Source organism: Trachinotus anak, unplaced genomic scaffold (genome assembly GCF_046630095.1).
Source record: "Trachinotus anak isolate AG129_WGS33_773 ecotype Australia unplaced genomic scaffold, CSIRO_AGI_Tana_v1 ptg000004l, whole genome shotgun sequence".
Lineage (NCBI taxonomy): Eukaryota > Metazoa > Chordata > Actinopteri > Carangiformes > Carangidae > Trachinotus > Trachinotus anak.
In genome coordinates, this window is record NW_027273855.1 from 11,190,402 (window position 1) to 11,209,333 (window position 18,932).

At 40.5% G+C, this 18,932-nt stretch overlaps 3 protein-coding genes across 9 annotated transcripts in view; 1 reads left to right on the forward strand and 2 right to left on the reverse strand.

Moving 5' to 3' along the window:
- Positions 1–971: 971 nt before the first annotated feature.
- ppp1r3da (protein phosphatase 1, regulatory subunit 3Da) lies at positions 972–3,152 on the reverse strand. Of its 5 annotated transcripts, none has more exons than XM_071475868.1 (2): positions 2,965–3,152; positions 972–2,506 (listed from the first exon to the last, which is right to left on the reverse strand). In XM_071475868.1, the coding sequence occupies exons 1-2, from the start codon at positions 3,027–3,029 to the stop codon at positions 1,555–1,557; spliced, it is 1,017 nt and encodes a 338-aa protein (XP_071331969.1). In that variant the 5' UTR covers positions 3,030–3,152; the 3' UTR covers positions 972–1,554. The 5 variants fall into 5 exon arrangements, with proteins under 5 accessions (XP_071331969.1, XP_071331971.1, XP_071331970.1 ...); XM_071475870.1 differs by having other exon boundaries at positions 972–2,502; positions 2,965–3,104; XM_071475869.1 differs by having other exon boundaries at positions 2,863–2,973.
- A 17-nt stretch (positions 3,153–3,169) lies between these two features.
- Positions 3,170–7,095, forward strand: fam217ba (family with sequence similarity 217 member Ba). Its single transcript, XM_071475861.1, has 4 exons — positions 3,170–3,866; positions 3,977–4,076; positions 4,154–4,218; positions 4,327–7,095. The coding sequence occupies exons 1-4, from the start codon at positions 3,760–3,762 to the stop codon at positions 5,753–5,755; spliced, it is 1,701 nt and encodes a 566-aa protein (XP_071331962.1). The 5' UTR covers positions 3,170–3,759; the 3' UTR covers positions 5,756–7,095.
- A 46-nt stretch (positions 7,096–7,141) lies between these two features.
- The window catches only part of ttll9 (tubulin tyrosine ligase-like family, member 9), a 67,186-nt gene continuing 55,395 nt past the window's right edge, over positions 7,142–18,932 (reverse strand). Inside the window, exons 1-14 of one of the 3 annotated variants that reach the window (XM_071475865.1) lie at positions 11,291–11,518; positions 10,834–10,880; positions 10,662–10,754; positions 10,464–10,575; positions 10,155–10,340; positions 9,936–10,004; positions 9,729–9,819; positions 9,510–9,550; positions 9,332–9,419; positions 8,996–9,054; positions 8,677–8,873; positions 8,145–8,258; positions 7,766–7,890; positions 7,142–7,582 (exon numbers count right to left, since the gene is read on the reverse strand). In XM_071475865.1, the coding sequence (XP_071331966.1) occupies positions 7,512–7,582; positions 7,766–7,890; positions 8,145–8,258; positions 8,677–8,873; positions 8,996–9,054; positions 9,332–9,419; positions 9,510–9,550; positions 9,729–9,819; positions 9,936–10,004; positions 10,155–10,340; positions 10,464–10,575; positions 10,662–10,754; positions 10,834–10,880; positions 11,291–11,320 (1,323 nt within the window). In that variant the 5' untranslated portion in view covers positions 11,321–11,518 and the 3' untranslated portion in view covers positions 7,142–7,511. Of the gene's footprint in view, positions 7,583–7,765; positions 7,891–8,144; positions 8,259–8,676; positions 8,874–8,995; positions 9,055–9,331; positions 9,420–9,509; positions 9,551–9,728; positions 9,820–9,935; positions 10,005–10,154; positions 10,341–10,463; positions 10,576–10,661; positions 10,755–10,833; positions 10,881–11,290; positions 11,519–18,932 lie in introns of those variants that run through there. The other 2 variants (XM_071475864.1, XM_071475866.1) reach the window with 2 other exon arrangements.

Here is an 18,932-nt window from a genome sequence, read left to right on the forward strand (position 1 = left end):
AACCTGTTTAAATGAAAAGAACATCACTTTAGTTGGACAAACCCTGTATTCGGGAACCTGCATTGAAAGCATAGCTTCACAAGTTACCAGTTGCTTTATGTTGGAAGAAGTTGAACTACAACAAAGCTAGAGAAATCTAGTTTAGTTAAGTAATACTACTTAGAAACATAGCTCAGAATACTTTGTACAAAAATGATAAAATTGACAATATATACATGTGATACAAAATTATAACAAAATATAGTGCGAATAAAGTCACATGCCAGTGAAAAAATGCCACTCAGTAAATTTTATCGCGAAAAGAACCTACTTGTTCAGAGGTAATCCATAAACCAAAAAATGAAAAGACTGGTGAAAGTGCTGGAATGTCAGCTTTGGTTTGTGTATACAATTATTGCTCAAGTATGGCCATGTTGATTCTTCTACAGGCTGAGGTTCAGGAGGCTTACCCATGATGATGTTGTATAGTGTGAGCACTGAGCAACACACACTCTTGGCTTTTGCACATGCGCTACACAAAGGTCAGGCTTGTGGTGTTGCCTGCCTGGTGAAGGCATTGCCTGGATATGCCAGGATGGTCAGGATGAAAGAAAAGGGGTCATTCCTTTCCTTTTATGGCCTAAAACAGTTTGTAGTTTCAGTAGTTAACTACACAAAAAATGTCAAAAAAGGTAAATGAACTATCACTATTCCCCAACATCAGACAGACCTTTATAGTTTAAAGAGAGATCTACCAGAAAAAAAGAAAATCCCACTTTACCTCAAATCGCCCAGTAGTTTACTCCAATTTAGCTGAACATATAGAAAAAAAAGATGTAATGTTTGAAATATTTTGTCACGTTTGTCGATATGTTTTGAATAGTTTTTCAGAAAAGCTGATAAAAAAATGCTAGGAGAAAGCCCACTGAGTCACAGAAGCTAGGAGAGGATAGCTACCACGGATAAATATTAATAATAATACAAGCTGAACATTATGTGCAATTGTGCTTTATTGTTTAACAAAATAAGCATTCATTTTTTATTCATTATAAGACAATAAAATCTTATCTATTGCATGGTTTGGATATTTGACTCAAAAATAAACTCTGAATACAAAGCAAAATGATTCATCAGCAGACCAAATTCCTGCATTATATAAAATTATAATTAATTAAACTATTTTCTATGTCAAATACACAGCTGGAAGAAAACAGTGAAGTGCTCCATATTTATATTACACTCAGTGGGTGTCATCTCCATTGGATGTTCCCACATTAAAGTGCAACTTTTGTCTAAATAGCTAGGAAAAGTGAATGTTACAGTGCAGTTATTAAAAAGAAATCACAGAAATAAAACTGTGGCACTAAAGTGAGCATCAGGCTTAAGAGCGCTAATGTTTGTTAATTTCACCCCGTCAGTTAATATTGAATCTAACCTGATTCAAAGAAATCCTCTGTTAGCATTAGTCTGACATAAGGAACATTATGTGACAATGCTGTTATACATTTTAATAGACCTTGCTGACAACAGTCATAAAACGCTTCTAACAGAATTCTTCTATCTTAAGTCAGCATCCTAAATGAAGTGCACCATGCTATCCTCGCATTCTTTGGGCACAGTGAGCTTGTAGTTATGGCAAACTAACTTATAATTCTCGCCATCATTGTTGTCCCAGTATTCAGCCCCACAGACTTTGTACTGAATTGCAAACTCTAACACCGCTCCTGGCTGCAGGAAGGGAGGAACAGGCAGGTGGAAACGAAATGTATCACAACTGAGCTGGCCCCCTCCTCCTTCCCAGGTTTTGGTGATGGTGGACACCCACGAGGCCTTTGTCTCTGTGCAGCTCTTCCACTCTGTAAATGAATAGCGAGCTGTGACATCTTTCTCAAAGTCCAAATTGATGACCTGGGTGATTCCAATGACACCCAGTTCAAAACACAGGACGCTCTCTAGACACACTTTCTGCTCATAGAGACGATGCAGGAATCCTGGCTGGTCGCCAGGTTGCTGGGAAAAAACTGGCTTCATGTATGGCAAGGAAATCTCCAGATGCCTTCCATCTGCCAACTCCGCACCCATCAACAATTTAAAGGTAACATGGTGTGGTACAAAGGGATCCTCTCCAGATTTGAAAAGCCTGATGTCTTCCAGGTTGAGGCCCAAAGAGTCCACAAACCGCACACCAACATTCCTACATTGTTTCTTCTTCTGCGTGGTGGAAGGCAGAGAGTGTGACCGTTGACGAATGATTGGTTTAGGCGTTGGTTCACAGGAGAGACAACGATGGAACTCTTTGTTCCTCAGTGGGGAGACTCTGGAGCTTGGGGGGCGGATGGGAATTGGCTTCTTTACTGCATCAGGCTTGTCAGCTTGCAGCATTTCAGTCAAGTTGATAGTCATGCAGGGCCTTGAGACGCCGCTGTAAGAGCTGGACATCTGCTGTTCAGATTTTGTAGAGGGAATCCTCTCGTGTCCAATAAACCACGCTCTATCCATGTTCTGCAAGAACTGATGTCCTGCCTGCCTGTAAAGAAAGTTATGAAGCATAATTCATCAGTAATATGTCACATTCATCCCCAACAAATGCACTCCAACCAAAAGCATAATGTCCAAGATCTAATGTTAGTGTACTCTTTTTTTTTTTTTTTTTTTTTTACCTAAACTTGCATGATGGTGTGCTGCAAATCTAAGCGAACAGCTTTTTCGTTGTTTTAAATTTCACAAGGCAGAAACACTCACTGCAGGAAAGAGAGTGGGCGTGTACCATGGGAGTACGTGCCTGGCCTGACTAAATACAGTTTCAATCTCTCCCTCTCTCAGTTGCAGTTGTTGCACTACTGAAATATGCCTCAATAAAATTAGACGCTGACATCACCTCACCATATAAAGATGTGAAGCGTTAGTTACGTCTAAAGCTGCAGGATGTAGCCTGCTTGGTCCTCCGTTTAAAGTAGTATTTATGAGGGCTGCGCGTTTACGTACGTCATGGAGTCTCCGCCATCGGCCGTGATCACATTATATGATCTGTAATCAGTAGCCACCTTCATGACGGTCAAACACGTACATGTTAGTAGAGGGCTCTCGATTGAGATCTGCTAACATGCGCGCAGCTAGTAGGAAGCTGCAAACTGACCAGAACCCCACTGATGTCGCATGGGAGATAGAGTAATTCATGATTAACAATAACCGTTTTGTGCATTATTTTTAACTGCTTCCTTCAAACATAGAGTTGACCTTCGCCCCGATTGCAGTTGTACCTATAAGTAGTAAGTGGACTCATTGGACAGCGTTTGCATGTCTCATTTGAGAGAGCGGCTGACATGCCTGCACTTCAAGTCCCATGATGCACCTCTGATGCGCACTTCGACGCAAGCTGCGAACCAGTCAGAGCAGCAGGTAAACAAACCAGTCTGACTGGGACGGCGAGCCAAACAAAGCGTCTGCGGTGCCAGACCGTCTTGCGTTTTTGACGGCGAGAAAGATGACAGTCGAAAAACCGAAACGCCTGCTGTCAGCCCCACATTAAAACAATCGCTCAGTCGTCGTTCAAACAGCGAGGCGGGTCGACGACAAACGCAAGGACGAGTTAAACCTGCAGTGGAGAACCGACTGTCGACATCTGCGCATGATGCATTGCAGCACTTTTAAGAAAATGGGTGTTTTTAGCCTCATTCTCAGAATAGAGTATCTGATCCGGGATGTCGGTGGGGTTCTTTAGCTACCGTATCATTTCATTGTGCCGGATACAGAACAACATCCCCCTTGGCGACCTGCAACATGGGGCCCATCATGCAGGAACGCACGGCATCCACGACACTGAAACGCGTCGTCTCCAAAGAGAAGATTCGCGTAAAAAATACTGAAAATAGCGGACCAGTGACCAGGTACGCCTGATTTTACAGTGAAAATGCTTAAGACAGAATTAAACGTGTCATGTTTTGTCTCAGTCATGGGTTAGAGACGAGTCTGACAACCCGCTATCATGTCTCCACAGTTCAAAGAAAGGTAATAAGATGAAGAAAGCAGTGGGCCAAATGAAAAATGCCCCCCCAGGACCAGGTCAGGATAAGGACACGGTGACGACAGCGCAGAAGGTGAAAGAATGGCAAAGTAGCACATATAAAGAGAGACATTCTTCACAAAATCTAACAATCTCTGTATTGTTTTCCAGGGTGCACAGTCAAAAGGTGGAAGGGTCAAATCTGGCACCACACGGAACACAAGCAAACTCTCCAGGTATGTGTGGAGGAGCGTGCACATTCTCATTGAATGCTTTGCTTCCGGTACAGTAAATCCCTAAATCCCCAGCAGCTTTTCCTTACACCTGTCTGTTTCTCTTTACAGCCCAGAAGAAGAAGGAGATTTGAGACCTCAACTCCGCAAGCACTCATCTGCGCAGAGGAAAGAGGAAAAGCGAGAGAATCAGCGGATGTCACAATGCAGCAATGAGCTACAGCCCAATCGTGGGGGGATGGGGAAAAATCGGCGAGCCCTGTCCCTGCCTCTCTCCCCAATATCAGGGCTACGACACATGCCAGCACACCCCCTAACACACTCCCCAGCCCCCACCCCAGAGGCACTACACCAGCACTACAACCAGAAGGATGAGGACACTGACAGTGCCAGTGATCTGTCAGACTCTGAGAGGCTGCCTGTACTGCCCTCTCCCTGTACCCCCTGCACCCCTCCTCACCTCAACCTCCGGGCCGAGGTCATCAACACCAATGACTTTCCCCCAGACTTCCCAGGACCCCGTGGGACAGTGGGTGATGAAGATGAGAGTGAAAAACCCAACTATAGCTACCAAGACTTTCTGCCTCCTCCTTTCAACAGCTGGAGTCTGAGACAGCTGGCAGTGTTTCTTCACACAGAGGGCCGTGGTGCCCCCCGGCCCAAGCCTGTAGGGCCCTTAGAGAAGTACCTGGAGAGGCTGCTGCAGCTGGAGTGGCTCCAGATCCAAACAGTGCAAGCGGAGAGCAGCCGTCCGCCTGGGAGTCGTTCAAGGCCACAGGGCTTCCCCACTGCTACCACAGCTCACCCACCCAGGCCTCACACAGCTCCACCATCCCGACTCAACTCCCCCAAAGGGCTGCGGCACAGCCAGCGATCCTTCCCATTTGCACCTGTCAACAACCCCCCATCGCCTGCCTCAACCCAGCACCACGTCTCCCGCTTTCCAGTTTGCCCACACTGTCACATTCGCTACCCAATGTGCAATGGAAGCTGCTCTGCCTACGCCTACCAGCGCCACTCACGGCTTAGCCCACTGCTTGAGCGCAGAGCCAGACCTGGGGCGCCAGCAAAGCGGAGCAGCAGCGAGACCCGAGCACCCTCCACGGAAGGTAGGAGCCCAGGAGGGCAAGGTGGGGGTGGAGGAGGAGCCCAGACTCCAGTTAGCCCATCAGCTGGAAGGAGTCATATCAGGCACATGCAGGCTGCAGGCAATGCCCGAAAGCAAACCCAGGAATCTAACCCAAACTGTAGAGGTCAGGTGAGGAAAACCCGCGTCAGAGCTAACTCTGAGACAGATGTTAAAAAGGAGTCTGGTGGCATTAAAGCAGCCGGTGCAGAGAAACGTGTTTTTGCTGCAAGTAAGAGAGAGGTCATCACCTCCAAGAGAGTGGAGAAGGACTGGCAGAGGACAGAGGCAGGAGGGCAGGCCTCTAAAACTGCCATGAAAAGAGCTGCTAAAGAGCCACAGTCCATCTCCAAAGCACCGCTTAATAGTAAGCAGAATGGCAAGACAAAAAATGTGCACTTTGTTGCAAAGTAACCCTTATAGACCTTCACTTTAGCGCTTTACTGAGTGGTTACTTGGTACAGGAGCTTGAACCTATGCTTGCTTTCTGTGTAATCTGTGTAATACGAACATGTTGTAACTGTTGTACAGCAGTCGAAATCAGTCAGTGGTGTACAGCCGTCAAAAGGTCAAAACTATCAGAAACTGAGCAGGTAGAATAGAGATAGAATAACATGTATGGCACTTAAATAGAGCAGAATTATACACACTGCATTTTACTTCAAATGAAGAAGGCTCGTTATGAACCTAAACACTACTAGAACTCTAAAAAACAGCTTTTATGTAAACTGAACACTGTACTACTCTTACATTGCATCTTTTAGTGTGCTACTAATGTCGAAGTAGGCATAAAATAAGCATCCACTGTACTGCTGGACAGCTTCCAGCATAAGTAATCCATAGTGAAGTTTCACACAGATCATTGCATTTTAATCATCGAATACAACTGTAGCCGTTACTAGTGGAGTTTTTGATGTAGGAATGTATTTGTTTTCAATGCTCTTACTTTACTTGATGTTGCTTTTTATCTTTTCTTTTGTGCCTCATATTTTAAGACATGTTCAGTTAAAGCATTTTTGGCTGAAAAGAAGGAGATGCAATAAGTGGTAGTGTGATCAGTAATGTAATTTGTTTGAGACATATTTGTGCAATGGTTTTACATTTTTGGTTACAAGGGCTTTTCATGTTTGAACAGCTTGAATTGTAGTCTAGGATAATAAACTGTATTTTGCATAGAGCTGAGCTCTTTATATCATTGAAGATGGTGTAATGTTTGCTACGAATGTAAATGCATATTTTTCCAAATTTTATATACCATAGTTATATTTATGAAAAGTGTTGTGGTTGACTTGTATTCATCATCTTCATTGTTATGTTTACATTATCATGCACAAAAAGAAAACATTTAGTAAAAGAGCTGAATGTAACTTTATGTCTATTGTTGCTGTACGATTGGTCATTCTGAGGATTCATTGAAATTTCAACACATCATAGCTGTTAGGCTTTAACAACATTTGAAGTCTTCAGAGCACTGTGTTTACATTAGAGTCTTATGTGTATCTTGTGATATACCACGTGCAAATGATACACAGAAACACTTCATTGATGTAAATTATGTGATATGTATTCAGATTGCACCTCTTTACTTAACATTCATGTAAAGTATCAAAGCCATAGGTAAGGGGCCGGAGTGGCGATGTTATTATAAATGTGTACATTATGTTGACACGCACGCCGAAAGATTGTGGTATGTATTTTCTCAGTGTTGAATGCAGGTATTTGTAAGGCATAGAAATAAATGTTTTGCACACAAAGGACATTATCTGTTGGTCATTCTTAGGAGCACTTTAAGACACTGGACAGAATTCACAACTGTCTTTATTACTGACACACTGCACTACCCAAACACACCCAGCTACACTCATGGTCATTAAATCATTACTGCATCAATACTGCATACCAGCATACTTCTCTTTGAACTCTGCAGTCTAAGGTATGACAAGGTTTTTAGTATTTTTAAGACATTATGGTTTTTCTTAGCATATTCAGATTTTAACCAAGGTTGGATCATCACAGAGAACTAATTAAGAAAGCATTACTATTTTTTTTAACAGTTATTTGTGTTCACTGGAGCCTGTCTACTCCCAAACACACACACCTAGAAGCCACGATGACGACAAAGTCTTGCACACTAACTACTAGGGTACAGGTGTAGAAATTAGGAGTGTGATTACATCCTCTTCTGGCCTGGAAATGGTTTTAGTAGTCGGCGAAGCTGCTTCTCTCTGTCATTCACACACCCTAAAACAAAGAACAAGCATATATTTGCAGTAATTAGTAACAAAAGGAATGATGAAGACTTTTCCATATAATCACATGATCAAATACCATAGTCTTAATTTCATGTATACTTTTCATACTTTTCAGAACTTTTTTTTTTATCTCACAAACAGTTGCCTCAAAAAGTTTGCCCAGTTCAGATACCTAAATGTGTGTTGGCAGTGAAACATGAACTGCCAAATGTTTCCAGGTTGACATCTTCCCTATAGACAGGCCCATCGTTCCACATGAGATCATAGCCACCCACTCTTTTCTCCTTGCCCGTCAGCCTAATGAGGAAAACCCCAGTTAATTTGAACTCAGCAGCAGTATGGCAGAAACAGAAAAAAGAAACATATCTTTCTACCTATGTTCTTAACTTTCAGATATGCCATAAATGTGCAAAGATTATGCTTCCAAATTTTGATGAATTAGTGAATATCAATAAAGAATGTGATGTCTATAATGAGTAGAGAGACAGAAAGCCCTTGCGCCTTGTTCCCTGCTGACACAGTTAAACACTTGATGAGAAAGAGGCTTTTACCTTCCCTCCATATCAACAACATTCAAAGTGTCTTCCAGTAGTCTGCACTTCATCTCGTAATCCTCTTGACTACTGGGCGTGTGTGACGGAGAGGCATTCACCTCAATTAACCACCTTCAAAGAGATGGGAGGTGATGACGTTCACATTCACATTAACATAGCCTTTTGAACTGGCATTAGGCCATAAATGCAGTAGAAGATTGTATGTTATGCACATGCTAGTGAATGTATGTTACAATATTTGCACTGTCATTAGTGTGTGTTATTTACAGCAGGATTATTGCAGGTTTTCAGATATGCTGTGTAGAGTTGTCATTCATACGTAGTTGTTTCTGCCTGATTTATAGCTTTGTTTTGAAGCATCCATGATGGCAAGTCACATAATGTGTGCTGTGTTTGCTTGTCTGTGCATGTGCTGTGTCTCTGCTTATTTGTGAGCATGCATGCCTTCGGAGAGCATGTTTGCAAGTGAAAATGTGTACTGGGTGATGCTCTGTGTTGACTTGCATACACTATATTTGTGAGCACTTACGGTTTGAGGTTCTGATCCAGTAGAATGTCATACCCGTAGAGCTCAAAGCAGTGTTTGTCATTTATAATGACCTTTTGTACACTTTGCAGACTGCGAACAAAGATGTTATCCATCTCATTAAACAGGGTTTCTACCATCTCTCTGCCATGTTTTGCAGTCAGGTATCTTCGAAGCTGCTGCATCTGCCACTTACACCCCTATAAAACAATACAGCCAAAAAAGAAGAGATAAAATTAGTTGAAGGAGAGAAGTTTAAGAAAAACCTATATAAATATATCACAATCTATTACCTATTCTTTGAGGTTATTCAATTACACACCTTTTCAGGATCATAGTCAGGAGCTGTTTTCTGAACAGCCACATTGGTGAGATGCATATCTGAAAAGAAGCACTAAGGAGAATTTGGGAACTTTAATGATATAATCATGCCTTCCACAGGGATGTGGATGAAAGCGACAAAATTAGGAACAACAGCCTCAGAAATTAGGTCAAGCTGGGCTATTTAAGACAGACTTTGCTTGAATATTTCATTAGACAAAGGCTCAACTTGCTGAGAGAATTGTTGGTACTAAAAACTGAGAACCACACTGTCACATAAGTGTTACAACATTCAAATAAATTGTGACAAAATGTCTTGACACCAAAAAAAGGATACACTTGTCATCAATACTGCTAAGGGAGAAGCGGGTGCTTGAGAAGCGGGCAAAGCCATCTCGATACAGCCAGGCCTTCAAGGGAACATACTTAAACACACACGAGCACACTCACTCAATGCATGCTGAAAAACATACAATCTGTATAAAATATTGTGATTTACAATGTTCGATACATACTGATGTGACCAGCACATAGACCCTCAGATCAAATTTCCTACCTGTGGAGATAAAAAGCATAAAACGAACTTAAGCAAGTAGAGTTAAACTTCTATTTGCTCATTCATCCTCTTTTTCAGCTCATCTTTTTTAAGTCTTCTAAAATTATTTTTTTAGAACATTTGATGGTTGTCCAGAATGGGATTTACAATAAAATGTATTTTTCAATCAGTTTATTACCATTAATTAGGTAGGGGTTCTCTATGTAGCGTTGTGCCACATAGCTTTCCACTTGAGCTGCATCCTTCTGTTCCTCTGAGCGGGTGCCATCCTGTGTGGGCACAGTATTAATATGTGTGTGTGCATGTGTGTGTGTGTGTGTGTGTGTGTGTGTGTTTTATTCATTTAATTTGCACGCAATTCCTTGATGAAATCAGTATACCTCACCTTCTTCCAATCCATGATATCTTTCAGTTTCCTGAATAGGAAAATGCCTTTCCCTTGAGATTTTGCTACCTGAAGAAAGATGCAAGTAAATTCTCATGGCTTTAAATTCAGTTTGGTACTAACTTAATTTCAGTTACTCAGATCTCTGGGGTCATCTAAATACTGAATTAAAGATCATTTTATTGCACAGGATTACATCTGTAGTGTACTTTAGCTAACCGGCTTCATGATCCAGGTGCTGCCAGGGCTTCTTTTGAATTCCTCTACAAAGAGATGATACTCGCTGGGCAATGCAAAGGTGCAGGGGAAAAAATCACATTTGGAAGCTTCCATATGGCCAATATCCCTTTCAAGATTTTTCCTGTATCTTTTCAGGTTTTTCACCATAAGGTTTTTGCGAGTCAGCTGTAACATAAAACAAAGAAACACAAAAATACTACATGACTTTTGATTTGAATGATATGTGCATATTACTGCTAAAATCTCCGGTTTCTAGTCTCAAAGCATGCTAGACTAAGGCTATCTCACCTCATAATGGTTGCGGAAGTGGTTTATCCTTACATGTTCCTCCATATAGGAATGATCAAAATTCTCCCTGAGCCAGCCCACATCACACCAGTTGAAATCCCATTCTCCATCACTGTGAGAGCGACAATAGATAACATACACAAGCTAATAAATTCAACAAAGATGCTGGTGTGATGACAAACAGACAACCCTACTCACTCTTTGACTTCAACCCAGCCTGGTCTTTGGCGCAGGACATCCTGTATGGTGTTGAGTAAGCCACATTTGTAACGTACGCAACTTCTTCCCTCCCTGAGAACACATTACAACATAATCAGTGTGAGCGGCACTTGTGAATAACTGTTCACAGTCAATTTGAAACAAAACTCACCGCTCCTCGTTTTTGCCACAGTCATATGAACCTTTATATCCAGATGTCTGCAAAGGTGAAGAAAGCAAACCAAGATGTAAATCCCTTGATCTAAGTACAAAGTAATTTTTTTTTTTTTTGCACTTTGTCCTAACTTCTCTCACCTCCTCTGGCTTCCTTAATACTAGCTAAGGTCACAAGCTAACTCTGACCTAGCCCCAGTTTGTGCCTCTCCTGTATGAAGTTACCTTTGCATTCAAACTAACCCTAACTACTACCAAGCTATTTGCTAATTCTTCCAACCAGGTAGTGAGAAGAGACGAATAGAGGTTTTCTTTTTCATGAACTTACTGATACTCTTCACGTAGAACTCGGCTAGCAAGAGCTAAATCATATATCACTTCCACGTCTATTATCATGTAAACAGAAAGCCTACAACAAAAGCCTAAAGAATTTGCACACAGCGATTTCTCTTTACCTTGTACTTTGACATGGATTCACACACCATGAAATGGTCGCAAATCACGGCGGTTACTGCAATTGTATCAACATTAAATATGTGTAAGTAAGTGTTTTTAAGCGATAGTCTGCTTTCACCCCACAATGCTTCAGCGCGTGTTTGACAACAGCCGTTGCCACGGTAACCGCACTGGGGAAGATTGTGCTAGTGTTCTTTCCGTAGCATTTACAGGTCTTCAGCACAGGTTTAGGCCATGAACTGTATTAAACCTAAATAACACGAATTTAAAGTAACCTAATCATTCATGACGTTATACTTGCTTGTAGAGTGGTAGAGAGTGGTGCTGATCGTGTAAGGTCATAATTATTAATGAGATGGAGATAACAATCATAATAATGGTGAAAGCAAACAAAGAGAATTAGAGGGGATAACATAATTCCAAATCTATGATGTCTATATTAGGCTATAAAATATCACAAATATCACATAAATATTAATGTAGCAATTTTAGAAAAATGACACTGTCTGCAAGTCCTTTTTGGGGTCAGTTTTTATTTGACTTTGCTGGTTTGCTTCCACCCATCATCGCCTCTCAACGTCACAATCAAATCACCACTTGGTGGCGCTAAAACCTAGTGTAGCATGATGCCTCTACCTGCAGCAAATGCTGTTCATGCCCTTGATTGATATTAGATTTTTCTGTCAGCAATAAATATCCCCTGCAATTAACATGTCAAATTATTCCATATGTGATTTATGATGACATATCTAGCAGCAGATATGTGAAGGGAAGCTAAACTCAGAGTGCTTAAAGTAAAAGTTTAGCCAGAACGTGTTTTCACTTTGGAAATGCAAAGATAAAGTTGATTACCAACTTAATCACTCCTGGGATTTGTATTATTTTATTTTATTTAAATTTTTTGTGTTATTATTTAAAGACAAACATGACAGATAAAATAATACACATTATTAGTATATTTCTATAACGCTAATGTTGATGGATTCATGTTGTAAACATTGAACTTTCTGTATGACTTAACATGACAAACATGCCTGAGGGACAAATGGCCCAGTGATTGAGTGATTTACCATGACAACAAGATTATGGAAGAAAACAGTCTGGAGTGGAGAGAGCTGAATCATACTCCAAGACAAGTCAAGTCAAGTCAAGTCAAGCAGAACTTTATTTGTCCCCAGAGGGGCAAGTGGTTGTGCAGCAGTAATAACACATCATAAAAACACACAAGACAATGAAATACAATAAAATAATACAATAAAAGGTAAACTACTATTAAAATTAATAGCAGTGGTCAAGCTAATCTTATCTAGGCTATTTTCCACTGGCGTTTATCAGTGAAGTGGCTGACGGTACGAAGGGGTGTTTTGTATCTGCTGGTTTCGGTTAGTGGCAAGGTCTGAAACTCTAGGTGCAGTGGATGGGTGCTGTCAGACAGAATGGATTCAGCTTTTTTTTTTTTTTTAAAGAGCTTGTCTTTTTCTGTTGAGTACCTGTGATACTGCTACAAACCTTGATCAGCTTTGTTAGTGCATGTTTTAATTTCAGACAGATTGAAACAGATACAAGAAAAAGTAAAAATCAACTCAATAAAAGGTCAACAATCTGAGTCGTCGGTACCTATCTACATCAAACTTTGCCTTCTGGTTTCTCAGATAAAGAAGGTGCTGTTGGCTTCAATGATTTTTATATCCTGATCATTAATTTTAGTGGTGACAGATCTAAGATTCCTTATGTCTAAGATCAATAATATCATTGGTCCCCAGATAGGGTGCTGACACCATCTTGTAAAGAGGACTTGACAGGGACCATGGGATGTTTTCTCCTCTTTCAGCAGGCTCACTATAACCATATCATCTGCAAACTTCACAATGTGATTGTTTTTAGTCTAATGGTTGAGAACTGGTTCATGTTGAAGTTAGACCAGAGAAATATCCATTCCCTCTCACTCTCTGAGATTTGTTGGTACAGCAGCCAATTGTGTTAATGCCCAAACCCATATGCTCAACAAGCTTCTGCAACAGCAGGTGAGGCTGTATGGTGTTAAAAGCTGATGAGAACTCCATTAACCATAGTCTGGCACAGTTCCTACTACAGTCTAAGTGTTTGTAAATGAAGTTGAGCAGAGTTATAGCTGCATCTTGAAGCCCCCTGTTGATTCAATATACAAACTGTAACAGCTTGAGAAGATGCTTCATCTTGTCCAGAAGGTCCATTTTTATCAACTTTTCAAAAGACTTCATAATTAGTGAGGAGAAAGATTGACTAAAGATTGTGATTTACCACAACAGTTTCGCTGCTAAAATCCTTGAAATCTAATCTTGAATAAAAAATATTAAACTCCTGTGCAAGAGCCAGATATGCCAAAACGCCTTTGAAATCTTGATGTTTCCATGGCTATGAAGTTTATGGCTCATTGAGAAAACACACTGCACTGCATTTTTACTTTAAAGATCCTTTGGTTGTTATTTATGTGATAAAACCTTTATGGACTGAGGGACAGGGAACATGATACTTTACTAGTCCTTATTTCTGATGGATATAGCATTATAACAGCTGAATCTATAACTAATTCATAAAGACTTTTAAACTTCTTGTTGTCAGTACTGTAAGGGGAATGTTCACCTGAGTTAGATTCCAGTGAAAAGCTACAATAGCTACTTTTTCTTTCTCTGCCACCCAGCTGTAATCAAACAATCAAGTCTACTTTAAACTCTGACATAAATAGATAGATCAAGATCATGATAGACTTAACAGGGATTCAAATTGAATATTGATGTATGACTTGGCCAGCAACCAAAGTGTCAACATAGTGAGGAACATAGTCCAGGCCTCTCAGCAGTGTGTAATAGGACCGGTCAACTGAGCCAAAACCAAGTCTCAAAACTTCCTACCATACAGATAAGATATAAAATCAAGTGCTTTATTTGGCATTTATGGGAAATTACATCTATTACAAAACATGACATGTGGTTAGAAGAATCGATTTTCTTCTAAGTGCTTTCATGGGAGTTTTGGTATTATTTCAAATGATAGCAGGGATTAAGAAAATCTAGTGAAAAGTGGCAGTACACATATTTCATATCCAAAACAGCTGGCTGTAAGATGACAGCAGCTTTCTTTCAAATGTCATCAACATCATATGCTTGGGCCGGCCTCAGACGGGAAAACAAGTACCAAGCAGTCTTTTTTTTTTACTGCAGAGGTAGAGAAGTATGTGTTAATTTAGTCTCCAAAAAGGTGTCAATAAATACTCTTGACTCCTCCATATCAGCTGGAGCTACATGGCATGTATGTCAATAATGGCTGGTTGGAATAAACAAGAATGTGATTGTTAATTGTTAATCAAATTACCAAAATATGTTGATAACTGACAAATTATTGAAATAGATAGATATATAGAAGAGAAACTGTGTTTGCCCAAACCCACTCAGTGAATCAGTAATGTAGATAGTGACAAAAAACTGAAGATGTAAACGAAACATAGGTCTGTGACCATGACCATCTACTATGCTAAATGTTTAAATTTTTCAGATGTGCAAGCCACAAACACTCTTCTTTTCAAACGTAAAGACAGTGTCAATGGTCAGATTATTGCATTATTCCTCCAAAAGTTGCCATGTCTTCATAGTTAGCCCTTTGCCAGGAGTTCCTATTTACATCGCTGCCACGGAATTACATATCCTGCTTTTAAGTTTAGTGCTTTAAAACCCAGCCTGTGCAAAACTTTATTTCTTTAGGCCTAAAAATTGGTTAAGCCATAAATTCAAGTCCAAAGTAGTAACCGTGGCTATTATACTTATAATTTTGGCTAACCACTTGTTTTTGTCTTTATGCAACATGAAAAAAAACCTCCAGGATTTCCATTATCTCGGAATGGAAATTGTTTTTGAGGATCAACCCATGGGTTGTCTCTTTCAAACATATAGCCTGTGTTTTCTGTGGATCTAAAGTTGAATTCCAACTTTATTGTCCAATTCAGATTGTCATTTTAAATCTAGTTTTTTTCTTTGACTGGCTGAGTTCGACAATGCAGATTTTACCACAATGTGGGTTTTGCATAAGTCTACCACTCACTGTGAAGCATCAAGCAGGTCATACAATTTCAAGTGGCTGACAATCATCAATCCTGGTAAACCATATCCCCCTCAACAGCAACCACAAAGCGGTTGGATGTGGGATCCAGGCGCTTCAGCTGTTACTCATAAGGTAAGCGTCTTGCTGACTGTAGTGTGATAACCCTCATGCTGAAATGATGATCTTTTAGGTGAAAAATTCAGCTCGGCCATATGTCCTTCTGGAGAGTCTTATTACCCTCTTCCAGCCTTTCTCCACATGCAGAGGAAACATCTCTCTAGTATGTAACTGGCTCAGGTCAAGAAAGCAAAGGCAAGAAAGGGTAAAGCTCTGAAGCATGACAGGGTCGGAGAGACAATGGGCCCCGGTAGATATGTACCATCTGTGCACTGAAATGTGCCAGGAAGTGGCATAGTTTGAGATCAAATTTGCTATTGTGACATTAAAGTCTGTCTCTGCCCCTCATATCATTGCTCTTTATACTTGACTACAAAGAATAATTAATCAATGCTGCCAGGATTTAGAAAGCAAATGTAATTAGACAGGAAATGACTGTCTTTATGGCAGGTTTCTATAAATGTCTGTATGCAGAGGTGTCCTCTTATTGCTGTATCTGATCGGATCGGAGAATAATGAAGAGCAGGTAGAGCGTCTTTTGTCTATATTGAAAAAAAGTTTTTATGTTATCAGTGGTTCTACATTACTGTTGAAATCCACTTCCTTAACCTTATCAGATGTGTAGAACCATTGTACATCATCCTCACTCATATTCGTCTTAAGAGGCTTACACATCTGCCGCCCCTGAGATCTGTTTATTGTTTCTCTACTCCCTACCTCAGTAGCTCCGCTGCACTCCAGAAGTAATGAGTTTGAAAATCTCCAGGCTTTGCACACCCAAAATATTTTCTCATAAAACATAACAAGAGGCCTAGGAAAACTCAAGAAAAACTCAACAAAGTGGCAGCATACATTCTCGTATGTCTCCCAGTTAAGCCTACCTTATGAAGAGTTTCTCTCTGCTGACTAGATCAAGGCAGCTACAATCAGTTTTGGCAAGCAGAAAGTGAACATATAGTACTTATGTTATAACGTGAAACCACATGTATGACTTCTTGGAGTAAAGCAGGAAAAAAAGCAGAAGGAAGAAAGAAGAATTTTATAAAATTATTACCGCAATCTGGGAAATACCAGAAAGTGGAAATATTGGGAAACTGGGAATACCTGGTAGATCCTTGAGGACTAAAATGTGTTGCATAATGCAATGAGAATTAAGTGAGACACATCTAATTTAATGAGGCCTACGATTAAGTTCACACCCTCAATCTGTTTTTATTACCTTGATCAGCTATGCCAAACTAAGGTATCCCAGGGACGTTTATACTGTGCATTTTTAGTTCCCACTGCATATAAAGTGTAAATAACCATCCACCATCATAGGAACTCATGTGAACGCTGCAACATCAGATTCACCAGACCAGGTTGTAAGAGGTCCTTCACAGTAAAACCCAAATGATACCTTGAAAGCATGCACGCATCATGTGACCACTTAACCACATATAGTCAACCTTAGGAGAAAGAAAACACAGTATGGTCTTCATTTATCTGGAATTCTCTTTGTTTCCCAGCTTGGGGATTGTGCCAGAGAATTGGGGTATGGCACAAAACCCGAGCCTTGGGGAATTTGGGAAGGAGCCAGAGGCCAGTCATGAGTCAAACACATTTAGGTTTACTGGATGCCTTTGTAAGAAAGTACACTCTAGCACACTCACTGTATGTAACCCAGAGAGGGTAAAGGTAAAGTGTCAGAGACCTGGGATCATCATGCCGAAGTCCTAATCTATCCATGAAGGTATACATTTGCTTTGTGTAAATGTTTTTTTTTTCTGTTTTTGAATATGTCAGTTCCTCTGTGTACGTGTGAGTCTGCATGCCTCAAGCCCAGAGGGAGACACTTATCCTTTATTTTAAACTCAACATTGAAAAGTGATCCTCATTCTACATCCATTAGTCTATCTTTGAATGGCTCCTCCACAAATGATGGACAAACCATGACAGACTGATGTGAGTATTACAGAAAATCTAAACAGACTAATAATAGGTTTCCTATGTTTTTGATGGTACTCTTGTGTTTGATCATCATGATTGCCCCAGGTGATGACACAAAGTGAGCAGAAGTTGGAGTTGGAGGCTCAGTGAGGTAAGTTTGTTTTTGTAACAGGGATCTGAGCAGAGCTGTAGGTGCACCTTCATAAGGTCTCCTGCTGGCCTCTTTTTTTCCCGGTTTTCCTGTGTATACTTCTCCGTCAAATTCCTGCAGGTGTTCCTGTTTAGTTGAATAGCATGAATACCTCATGCAGCCTCACAATCCACATTGGTTTGATTGACAAACAGAACGGACTAATTAAACTGAGATGAATTAAATTACACAGAAATTTTAGCAAGATATTGTTTAATTTGACCAATAGTCTAATTGCACCTGATTCTTAGATTAGCGCAATAAATACCCCTTTGAGAATTTGACTTATGGTTGCTTCAGTGCCAGGAAGGCGTTAATCCTTACTGAAATGTGATTGGCATTGGCATTTTATACTTGGTTGCAAATCATTCACTGGCTGCACGTCTACGTCTCTCACATCACCAGACACTTCTGTTAGCGATGCACTGCCAGGCCAGAACTGCAGCCATCACTCTTCTCCCCTTGTTTCAGGACCCTCAGTCTAGCCTACTGTAAGAGAAACACATGGTGAATTTGACTGACGTTGGATGATTGACTCAGTCAACAACATTCCACAGTTTGGACTCATAAAACACCTCGTTTGGAAATATGCATCTCTTTTAAAAAATTATTTAAAAGCTCTTTGGTTGCATATTCAGGGTCACTGTCCTGCTGTACATGTCCACCTTGTCCATGTCTGACAGATGAGGTATTCCTTGGATAATGTGCCAGTCTTTTTTCCCCCCATTTTTGTCTCTTTGGTTCATAGGGTTCTTGCGCACAGTCTGGAGTGCAGTCTTGATCTGTGGGACAGGTGGTCCAAATTTGTCATCCACCACATTGGTCTTCTATAGTCTACCAGGTTGGTGAGTTAACTTATTGTTTCTTACCTCTTAACAGTGGACCAAAAATGATTTCAGTGAGTTAACGTCTAGTACTTTGGCTGATTGATTGATTCAGATTTTTTAGCATCTTGATGTCCAGCTTTACCGACGTTGACATTTCTTTAGTTCTCATATAGCTAGACAGCAACAGAGCTCAAAGGCAACACCATCAGAATCAACTTCAGGAGCTAGTTGGTTGCACCAGATGTTCGTCAGTTCATACGTAGCCTTGTTGTGACATGAGCGTTTACTAGGTAGGGATTTACACATCACTAAATTAAAACGGGTTGCACCAAACAAACTACTTCTTATGTAGAGATTAGATGTTGGAAAAAAAAAAGTACACCTTGTAACGGCCAGGTGTAAGGGTTAGTAACAGATTTATTCATTCTTTGCTGAGATGGTGTAGATGTTTTTGTTTTACTTATTTTTTCAACCTGAGATAGTAAAGTACTAGTTTGAATCTAG